At 26.5% G+C, this 11,238-nt stretch overlaps 6 protein-coding genes across 6 annotated transcripts; 4 read left to right on the forward strand and 2 right to left on the reverse strand.

Moving 5' to 3' along the window:
• Positions 1-174: 174 nt before the first annotated feature.
• ENU1_088680 (Fcf1 domain containing protein) lies at positions 175-750 on the reverse strand (the record flags this gene model as incomplete). The annotated part of the gene is made up of 1 exon (XM_008858945.1): positions 175-750. One exon carries the CDS (start codon positions 748-750, stop codon positions 175-177), a length of 576 nt encoding a protein of 191 aa, XP_008857167.1.
• A 289-nt stretch (positions 751-1,039) lies between these two features.
• On the forward strand, positions 1,040-3,094 carry ENU1_088690 (Rho GTPase activating protein, putative; the record flags this gene model as incomplete). The annotated part of the gene is made up of 1 exon (XM_008858946.1): positions 1,040-3,094. One exon carries the CDS (start codon positions 1,040-1,042, stop codon positions 3,092-3,094), a length of 2,055 nt encoding a protein of 684 aa, XP_008857168.1.
• A 165-nt stretch (positions 3,095-3,259) lies between these two features.
• ENU1_088700 (WD domain, G-beta repeat-containing protein) lies at positions 3,260-5,581 on the forward strand (the record flags this gene model as incomplete). The annotated part of the gene is made up of 1 exon (XM_008858947.1): positions 3,260-5,581. One exon carries the CDS (start codon positions 3,260-3,262, stop codon positions 5,579-5,581), a length of 2,322 nt encoding a protein of 773 aa, XP_008857169.1.
• A 110-nt stretch (positions 5,582-5,691) lies between these two features.
• ENU1_088710 (rare lipoprotein a (rlpa) family double-psi beta-barrel protein) lies at positions 5,692-6,993 on the forward strand (the record flags this gene model as incomplete). The annotated part of the gene is made up of 1 exon (XM_008858948.1): positions 5,692-6,993. The coding sequence occupies one exon, from the start codon at positions 5,692-5,694 to the stop codon at positions 6,991-6,993; it is 1,302 nt and encodes a 433-aa protein (XP_008857170.1).
• A 414-nt stretch (positions 6,994-7,407) lies between these two features.
• Positions 7,408-8,570, forward strand: ENU1_088720 (protein phosphatase, putative; the record flags this gene model as incomplete). The annotated part of the gene is made up of 2 exons (XM_008858949.1): positions 7,408-7,541; positions 7,697-8,570. 2 exons carry the CDS (start codon positions 7,408-7,410, stop codon positions 8,568-8,570), a joined length of 1,008 nt encoding a protein of 335 aa, XP_008857171.1.
• A 595-nt stretch (positions 8,571-9,165) lies between these two features.
• ENU1_088730 (hypothetical protein) lies at positions 9,166-10,527 on the reverse strand (the record flags this gene model as incomplete). The annotated part of the gene is made up of 1 exon (XM_008858950.1): positions 9,166-10,527. The coding sequence occupies one exon, from the start codon at positions 10,525-10,527 to the stop codon at positions 9,166-9,168; it is 1,362 nt and encodes a 453-aa protein (XP_008857172.1).
• Positions 10,528-11,238: the final 711 nt, after the last annotated feature.

Below are 11,238 nucleotides of genomic sequence, written 5' to 3' on the forward strand. Positions count from 1 at the left end.
ATTATTAATTATTATATTTCTTATTCAATTCCATCATCATAATCAAATAATAATTGATTATTCATTAATTGATTTTGTATTAATTTTTATATGGTATTTCTAACACCATCTTCATTTCTTAATAATATTTATTATAAAAGCAATAAAAACATTAACGTGTTAAAACAATTAAAATTAGAGACGACGAGGAAGTTTTTCTATATCAAATTTATGATTACCCACAGTCATTAATGGTACACCTGGAATCTTTCTTAAACGACGTTTTAAGTCCTTATCACAAGTACATACAATATATATTCTATGTGCTGTTACTCTTTGTACAATACAATCATCTCCATAATGACCTTTGTGGTCACAAGTCAGTCTCTTAAAACGAGGATCACGAGCAATCTTTAATGCCATTTGAAATTTCTTTCCAAGTAATTCTAATTCAGCCATGACACAATCAGTGATGCAAGGAATAACTTTAGCCAATAAGCATCTCATTGCACCCTCAAAAATATCAACTTTCTTACCTATTGAAAATTGAATAAAGTTAGTATCAAGAAGAAGATGATAAGGAGGACCTAAATTAGGATTATCAGCAAAATACTTATACGACTCATCAATAGGACTAACAACTACTTGTTTAGGTGTTTCTTTTACAAGTCCTAATTCCTTTAATTGTTTTTCACGCTTAGTTGGTTGTGGTTTTAAACATGTCACACTTTTTGGTTTCAATAATCGTGGACGACTTGCAGCTTTAGGCATTAATGACTTTCTTTTGTCATAGATTTTTCAAAATTAGGGTTAATTTGTGTTATTCAAAAATTGTGATTATAAAAAATTATGATGTTTTTTGTTACAAGAACTTTATAATAAACTAAAAAGAGATTTAGAAGGAAAAAAATGAATGATACAAATCATACAAGTTTTAATGAGAGGGAGGGAAGAGGAGAGATTGTTTCATATTTATTAAGAAATTCTAAGAAAAAAAAGAAAAACTTGGAAAAAAGAAAAAGAACAAAAAGGTACTACATTTCATTTAAAGCTAATAAACATGCAAAAAGAGAACCTCTCTATAATAGAAATGTGGAAAAAAAATCGTTTTGAAGAACGGAGGATTGAGATTGTCCAATACAAAAACCGACCTTTTATTCAAATTGATAAGCGTCCACGAATTGATCTAACTAAAGCCATTGTTAGTAGGACAATAGAAATGGAAATACCAATAGAAGAAAGTAAGAAATCACTTTGTTTTGAAGTTGTTTATGATAAACAATTTGTCTTTTTTTGTAAAGACGATGATATGGTTAGATATTGGGTAAATAAAATGGCATTAGTTTCAAAGACATTTGGAGTATTTGGATATCCGTTATCATGTGCAGTAAAAAAGTCGTCATGGCGTTTTCCTATTCCAGTATTTAGATCTTTACAATATTTATTAACACATGAAGGAAAAGAGTTAGAAGGAATATTTAGAACTAATGCATCTCATGTATCGTTGTCAAGAATTAAAACAATATTAGATTGTGATCAAGATGTTGATATGGAATCATTTGATGATTGTAGAGTTGCAGCAGCAATATTAAAAGACTACCTTCGACAACTACCAGAACCATTAATCCCATTTGAATATTACAAACAATTTATTGAATTACCACTAAAAACCACTGACCCAAAGTTGTTTATGGAAAGTCTTCCTAAAATGAATCAAGACACACTATGGTATTTATGTAGTTTTTTATATGAAATTCAGTTAAACGAAGAAAAAACAAGAATGAATGCATCAAATTTAGCCACGTGCATTGGACTAACTGTTTGTAGACCACCACCATTTGAAGGTGTTGATGAATTAATTCATACAAAAAATGCCATATCTGCTTTTGAGTTTGTATTAAATAATTACGAACCATTATTTTTTTCTATTAAACAACGTAATGAAAAAGAAGGATTAATACCACCTGAATATCCATGTGTTATTCCCCACCAAAAAATACCATTTTGTAGATTAACTAGTATGATCAAAACTACTATTAAAAAAGATTCAGATTTACCTCAAGCAACACCTCAAGTAAGAACAAAAGCAAAACTTAGTAAATGCAACAGTGAAACAAACTTGACTCCAGCACTTGGTATAGACAAAAATAAAAATATTAAAGTTCCTGAAGTACCTTCAAGTCCTAAAGAAGAATTAAATATCGAAAAATTAGACGAAGGAACAGAAAAAGAAAAGGAATTAGAGCATTGTGAATCACCAATCAGTGATGGAACAACACCAAAAATTAAAAAAGAAAAAAAAGAAAAGAAGGGAAGAAAAGGAAGTATTGAAGGAAATATTAATACATTAATTGCTAAAGGTTGGTCTAAAATGAAATTTGAAAGAAAAACAAATACAATATCTTCTTCTACCACAACTGAATCAAAAGAAGATAAAAAGAAAGATGAAAGTAAAGAAAAAGATACAAAACCTCCAAGAAGTCCAAGAGGATCTTTATTACCTTCTACTTTTAAAAAACTTTCTCAAGAAAAGGAACATAAACGAAATGAAACTACGGAATTAACAGATGAACAAATACTTACACAACATATAACGGAAGTGCAAATAAATCTTATTGAAGATTTAAAAAAAGAATTAGTTAAATTAAACGATGAGTTAAATAAAGTTAAAGCAGAAAGAGATTATCTTAAAAAAAAATATGAACCAGAAAGTTTTATTGAAACTAACAAATATGGAATTACTACTGATAATCAATTTTCGTTTACTCAAACTCAATTTACTGAAGAAAAACATGAAGACATTCATGTTCCATCTTTCAGTGATTATGGACATAATGAAAAACATAATGAAATAAAAGATAGCAGTGAAAATACTGTAGAAAATAAAGAAGAAAAGAATGAAGAAAATAAAGAAGAAAAGATTAAAGAAGAAAAGAATGAAGAATCTCCTTTATTAAAAGAAAAAAATGTAATTATTGAAAGCGATATTGAGTCACATGAAATTGAAAAAAAGGAAGAAGAACCAAAAGTAATATTATCTAATTCAGGATCTACACATCTTTCAGATGAAGATTCTGAAATATCAAATAATGAAGTTAAAATAAATAATGAATAGAAATAACCAAGAAAAGTAAAACATAGTATATTAACTTCATCAAGAATTTATATTTGATCAATTTATATCAATTTTTGTTTGATGATTTGGTTTTAAAGAAAGAAAAAAAAATAGAATAGAAATTTAAAATAGAAAAAGAACTTAAAAAATTAATAAATTTCTTTAATGGTAAAATACAAGAAACCTTTTTGGATGAATCATAATGGCAATCCTATATTTTGTATGGACTCTCATCCTAAAGAACCTTTAGTAGCAACTGGTGGTGGTGATGGTAAAATTAAAATTTGGAATGTTAGAAGTTTATATGAAGATAATGTAGAAGATATTCCTAAATTACAAGCAGTTATTACATTAGCACATAATGTTAATTGTTTAAGATGGTCAAAAGATGGAAAATTATTGGCATGTGGTTGTGATGATTCATCTGTTACGATTTATAAATTATCTAAAGTAATGGATGAAGGAGCATTTGTCAATGAAACATTAATATTTAGAGAATACGAATTAGTATTTATATTACGTGGACATAATGATTCTGTTACAGACCTTTCATTTTCATATGATGGAAAACAACTTGCCACAGCATCTTTGGATTGTAAAGTTATTTTATGGGATATAATAACTGGAAAACAAATTGGAGTATTGGACCATTCATTACCTGTTTATGGAGTTGCTTTTGATCCATTAAATATTCTTCTTTTTTCACAATGTTCTAATGCAGCAATTATATGGAATGTTGCTAAACAACAAGCAGAAAAGAAGATTACAGAACAGTTTAAATTGGCATCACATTCAAACTTTTTTTTAAGACCAAGTTGGTCACCAGAAGGAACACAATTAGTTATGGTTGGAGCTATTTCACAAAAGAGATATGTTGCGTGTGTTACACATAGAGAAATGAATGATGTAATATCATTTCAAGGACATAAAAATGAAGTTGTTTGTTGTAGGTTTTCACCATGCTTATATAAATCAGTAAATTTTGATGGAAAGAAACGAGCGTTTAGTTGTTTTGTTATTGGGGGATTAGATAATTCACTAAGTGTTTGGGTTGCAAGAAAACAAAACCAAGTATGTCATTTCTTAAATGTGTTTAAGGGATGTATTCAAGATATTACTTGGTTACCTGGAGGATTAAGAATGATGGCATGTTCAGTTGATGGATTTGTTGCATATTTTGAATTTAATGAGAATGAAATAGGAGGAGAAGTTCAAGGAGAAGAATATTTAAATAAAACTATTGAAAAATATATGTTAAATCAACAATCGATTAAAGAGCCATTAATTCCAAGTGGAGTAAAAAAACAAACCACACAAACTACACTTAATTTTTCAGGTGGTAAACTTACAGTTGAAAGACCTGTAAAGAAAAGAGTTCAACCAGAACTTGTAACTGAACAACCACAAAAAGTTGAATTAGATGAAAAAAGTCAATTAGAAAAGAAGTTATTAGAAAGAGAAAAATTAGAAGAAAAAGCAAAAGAATTAATTGAATCAGAACGAAGAAGTGAAACAAGGAAATCATTAGTAGAAGAAAGTAAAATTGAACGAGAAAAAATGAAAGAAAGAATAAAAGAACGATGGAGTGAAGAAGAAATAAAACCAAGAAATGAGAGATTAAGTGAAAAAAGAAAAAGAGATAGAAAAGATGAAATACCTGAAGATAATGAACTTAAAAAGAAAACATGGCAATTAAAAGAATTAGAAATATGTGATAGTATTAAAAAAAGTATTATGATAAATAAAGTTATGTATGATATTATTGCAGAAAGAAATACTGGAGAAAAAATTATTACTACTATTACAGAAGAACGGCATCATGATAAAAAAATAATTTGGTCAACAATTATTCCATTTAAAGTAAGAAGTATTATTGCAACTGAAACACATGTTTTAATTGTTAGTGAACATGTATTATATTTATTAAATGTAGATACTGGCATTATGGAAACTAATCCTATTGTTATTACATTTAATTTACATAAAGCATTTTTAGATGAAAAAGTAATATTGATTGATGTTATGGGAAATATACAAGTATTAGATAAAGAGTTTAAAAAAATATATAATGGAAGTATTAAGGAATTATTAACAACGTTTGATTGTACAGAAGTTACAAAAGCTATTGTTGTAAAAGGTGTTATACAAATAGAAATTAATGGAATGTTTTTTGCAATAGATGGAGATAAATTTGTATTAACTTCTATGGGAAGAATAAAACCAAATTCATCATCTATTGAAGAAAAAACAATTCTAGAATTAAATATTAGAAGTCAACTTAAATATGGTTTACAAAATTCATTTGATGGATTAATCAATTCATTTTTATCTATTTGTAATACGTCAAAAGATACAATTAGAATCAAAGCGTTGCACGACACATTATTTGAATTAACAAAAACACTTCCAAATAACTCATCATTAAAAAATAAATTTATTGGATTAACTGAAAGAATTACAGAAATATTTATTGCTATGAAACCCTAAAACTAGTTTTTAATTCGAATTTTTTTTATTTTCGTTTTATTTGTATTTTTATTTTAGAATTATTTCTTTTTAAAAGATAAAAATTAATTTAATTTAAATATCTCTTAGGAATGAGTCTATTAATCATCTTTCTTTTAGTTTTTATTTCAAATGCACTTGTTCCATTGTCAACATGTTTAGAAGGAACATCTACTTATTATACTTCATACACTGAGGGTGGTGCTTGTAGTTTTGGTCCAATGTCAACTAATATAAATAAAGGATATATTTATGCAGGGGCTTTAAATGAAGCAATGTATAATAATGCCATTCAATGTGGAATTTGTTATGAAGTTGTTGGACCTAAAGGAGTTATACGACTAAGAATTGTTGATATGTGTCCTGCAAATGATGAAAATCCTAAATGTAAAGGAGATTCTACTACTTTTGATATTGCAGAAAATGGGTTTTCATTAATTGGAGAAAAAAATAATGGAGGAGCAAATATTACATTTAGAATGGTTGCATGTGATATTGATGAAAATATTAAAATTGTTTCTTCTAAAGGAATTTCTAATACTTGGTATAATTTTGTTGTTAAAGATCATGTTATTGGATTAAAAGAAGTTAGAATTACTCATGATAACAGTACTTTTTATGAATGTAAAAGGTCTAAATCAAATACTTGGACATTTACATCTTCTAATTTACTAACTATTCCATTTACAATTGAAATGACATCAATTAATGATGATAAAGTTTATGCTATTATTAATGATTTTACATCTGAAAAAGAATATCTAGCTTTTGGTAATTTTAAAATACCTTCTGATACATTTTTTGATATTAAAAATTTACAAAAACATAATAAAAATAATGATTCTGAAGAATGTTGTTCAATGGTTGATGAATATTCTATTATTTATGACGATAAATTTGAAGGAACTTGGGTTGAAAATTCTAACTCATTAAATTCACTTGATTTAAAATATGAGAATGATTGTTATGAAGGAAGTTATTGTGTAAAAACAAATATGAAACAATATGGTGCATTCCATTTTTATGCACAATATCCAGCTTCACTTCAACAATATTCATCTTTCAAATTCTTTATAAAAGCAAAAAAAGAGTGTCAAGAATGTATTACTGTATTATGCGGAGATAAAAAGAAAATTATTTCTATTACACAAGCAGATGACTGGATAGAAGAAATAATTAGTTTTGAAGAATTAGGCTATACTAGTGATACTATTTCTTCTTTATCAATTCAAAATAATCAACAAGACGCTACTTATTATTTTGATTCCCTCTCTTTAATTAAAAACAAAAATGCACCTTCAACTGCAAAATGTTTTGATGAAAATATTATACCAAATTCAACAATATCAGTTTATATGTTTTTTGTTGCGATTATTTTAATAAGTTTAGTTTGACTTGAAGGTACTTTATTAAAGCTAATTTGACTATTTTTAGAATCCCTCATTTCAGAATTTTTATTATAAAAATTATTAATAAATTATTAAAAATTATATTTCTTTCGTTATCTTTGTAAGAGAAGAAAACTAAAATAAATGTGAGAAATCTAATTCAAAAAAAACTTTAAAAATAAAAAAGAACTTAGAAAAAGAACATTCTCATTGCTGTACCACTCATTTGAAAAGAACTTAAAAAAACTGAGAAATGTTTGTAGAAACTTCTTTAGAAAGGAAAAATAAGTCACAAAAAAATAAAAATAAAAAAGTAAATATCTTAGAGAAAAAAATTAGGTTTAATGGGTAAAAAAAGAAAATAATAGTAAGATTTATTAAAAAGAATAGTAATAACAAAATCAGAAAAAAAGGGATAAAATGAAACCAGAAGAACTTCAAAAATGTAGAAGTGAAAGTACAATGGGAGAATTTCAAAGTACACCAACAACTGAACAACACTCTGGGATTAAAAAAATCCCAAATGCTATAGTTGGATATAGCTCAATGCAAGGGTAGTTTTTTTTTCTTTATTATGTCTTATCTCTTTTATTCTTCATTCTTTTGATGCTTTTAAATTTACTTTAGACATATTATTTTAATTTAACCATATTCTTTGAATTCATAAAAATTGTCTTATGTAATAAAACAAAGCATCTCATATTTTTAGATGGAGAAAAACTATGGAAGACGCTCATCTTATTACAGATTTATTAGAAGATAAAGGGTTGATTGGAATTTATGACGGTCATGGAGGAATACAAGCATCTCAATACTGTGCCAATGAAATGAAGAAAACATTACTGAATTCTCCTCACTTCCCCTCATCTATTCAAGAGTCTTTAACTGAAACATACCTTTCTTTAGACTCAAAGTTAAAAACTCCAGAAGGATCAAAGATGCTTGCTGATATCTGTAAAACTGAAAATTATGATAACCAAATGTTGGTTAATGGAAGTTGTGAAGTTGCTAAAGATATTGGATCTACTGCACTTACTCTTGTTATTAATGAAAATGAAGTAGTTATTGCTAATGTTGGGGATTGTAGATGTCTTTTGTTGAAGAATGATAATGAAATTCTTCAATTAACTACTGATCAAAAACCTAACGTTAAATCTGAGGTTGATAGAATTGTTTCATGTGGAGGAGTTATTCGAAATGGTAGAGTTAATGGAAACCTTTCATTAACTAGGGCTATTGGAGATCTCCAATTTAAGAAAGGAAATGACGTTAATAAATATATTATTTCACCAATTCCAGAAATCACTACATATGAATTAGAAGGAAATGAAGACTTCCTTGTTCTGGCATGTGATGGTATTTGGGATGTTTTAAGCAATGAGGATGTAGTTTCTATTATCAAAGAAGGAATTGAAAGTGGATTAAAGCTAAATGAAATTTGTGAACAAATCTTAAAGAAATGTCTTTCTGAAAATCCTTATGAAGCTCCAGGTTTTGATAATATGACTTTGATTGTTGCTGTGTTTGACAGAGCAGAAAATAAATGGAGAAGATGCTGTCCTGGTGGAGATGTTATTTCATGACAGGCTTCAAGTTATTTTGTTATTAGATTATTTAATTTCTCTTTTTTGTATTATTTTAGATATTATAATATTGCTTAGAATTTCATAGAATAATAATAATTATGTTAATTAGTCTTTGTTGATTATTACTGTAACAACTTTGTAGTAGTGTTTGTTGTATTATTATTAGTAAAAGGTATTTTAGTTGTTTATAATTATTTATTTGTAACAGTTAAATAAATAAGAGCTTCTTTGTTTCTTGATTTTTGTTAGTTAACTGGGAAATAATTTATCGTTATTAAGAAGGCTAAAAGAGCAAGTGTCAGTTAGTTCAATGGTTATTTAAAAACAAAGCAATGGTTAGATAAGATTAAATAGATTAATTTCTAACAAATAATAGTTTTTGTGCTATTGCTTAGTGATATGTAAGTTGACTAAACTAAGTAAATCAGAAGGATATGACTAAAGATAATTTGATAAGATTAAACCTTATCATTTATTAATTTGTCCTAACCTCAGTATAAGAAAATGAGAAAAATACATAGATACAAATCACACTTAATAATTCAATTTAAATGAAAGTAACTGTTACTTTGAACTGAAAACAAAAAATTTTTTAAAAGTCAAATAAAGATGAAAAGGATAGTACTAAAATAATTTGTATCACTGTTCCGATGAATGAAATTAATGATACAGACAAGAGCATTACATAAGTTGCTACACGTTCCTCTGCTCGTTTAATCATTGAAATGAAACATATTGATGTAATATATCCCTGTGTTATTCCAATAATTGCAGAACTAAGGCTCATTAAAACAAATAACAACAAATGAACTTTATTCACAATAAGAGAGGTAGATTGACTACCATATTGTTTAACCACTATCATTCCTCCTTGAGATATTAAAGATGTTAGTGTAGTAATTACAAATAACCTAAAAACACTTGCAGCCAATAATGTTTTTTTTGATATGTGCGATGGAAGAAAAGTAAATAAACTTCCAATAACGCATGACCCAGTGTAAATAATTGAGATATTTTTCATTAAAAAGGTATAGTTATCATTATTTTTATCTAATTGGTTTGAAGCACTGATATGATAATAAATAAACATCCCTGGATATAATATATTTGAGGTTAGATATACCATTAATAGTGATGCTACTTGGTATTTTAAATTAACAACAACCTCTTTCATTTCATCAAATGAAGAGGTTAATAAAATTTTCATTTTATGCCACTGTGTAAGTACAACACCGTTTTTGACAACAAGACTAGTTGGCTCAATTTTAATAACCTTTCTAAAAGGTTTAATGTAACAATAACAAAATATCATCAAACATAATGACCCTATTTCAATAAGTATTAACACTAACATCATAGAAACATAATCCATATTACTTTTCCATCCACCAACAAAATACCCAAAATAATCTAAAAAGGATGATAACATTGGTCCAGTATTCATTCCTACTATGTACAAAATTAAATGAAAATGTGATAGTAATGATGATATATGTAAAAATGATGCAAAATTAAAAGCTGAAAAAATACCATGAGCAAGTGCACACATTGTTAATACAGTTATTTCTATTGGCGTAGAATAAGAGGCATGTGCTTCATAAATCAAAGGTAAAGATGGAGTAATGCCAATAGAAATAATAATTTGTCCAATAAGAGAAATAACTGCTAAAAGAAATAATGGATATTTTTGAAAGGCACTAGTGAATAGTATTAATGAAATAACAGTTATAATATTTGAAAATGATATTGTTAAAGGTAACGAATATATGAATGAAATATCTCCCATTAATGTCCCCATATCATTTGTTGTTGAATATAAAACTTCACTGAGATAATTGAATGATATTCCAACTAAAAAACACATAACCTCTGTAATGACGTTTTGAATTAATGTAAATTGACTACTTCCCTGAAACAAACCTACGTCTTTATTGTTAGATGTAGATTCCTCCATTAACCAATAAGACAATAACTTTTTAGTTCTTCTTTTTCTTCTTCTTTCAATTTTGTCATATAAAACATATTTTTATTTAGATTTATTAATTATCATGAATTGTTATTGACAATAAATCAAATTTTCATTCAAATAACCCAAAGAGAAGACAAATTTTAGACAGTAGTATGAGAAAAGAAATTGTCAATGTTTTTACTATGAATTTTGTTTTATGTTTTTTATTTTCTTTGTTATTCTACTAATGTTATAGAAAAAAGTTAAGTATAAATTTTTTATCATGACCTTTAATCATTTATTCAAGCTTTAAATAGTTTTGATATACTCAGTTTGTATAATTTTAATTTTATCTTTCTGAAACTGGAACATTAATAACAATAAGAGTGTCATTAATGTTAACAGCAAAAAATGATTCATCACCAATGAGAGATTGCTTCAATGTTGAAAAAAATGTTATAAGATAAAACAAAGCTATTTGATGAAATGTTTAATTTAATATTGGTTTAATTTTCTAAATATATAACCAAATGAATAATAAAATTTTTTCTTAATAAAATAATAAAAGAGTAATAGTATTTTTAGAATAGAAGATAGTTTTTTAATCAGTAGAATATAATATAATTTCAATATCTTCAAATGACAATATATTATATTTTTGATATTATTTGACTATTTTTATAATTGAGATGAAGCATAATTTTTATTTGTCAATAT

This window comes from Entamoeba nuttalli (genome assembly GCF_000257125.1).
Source record: "Entamoeba nuttalli P19 unplaced genomic scaffold asmbl_3993, whole genome shotgun sequence".
NCBI lineage: Eukaryota > Evosea > Mastigamoebida > Endamoebidae > Entamoeba > Entamoeba nuttalli.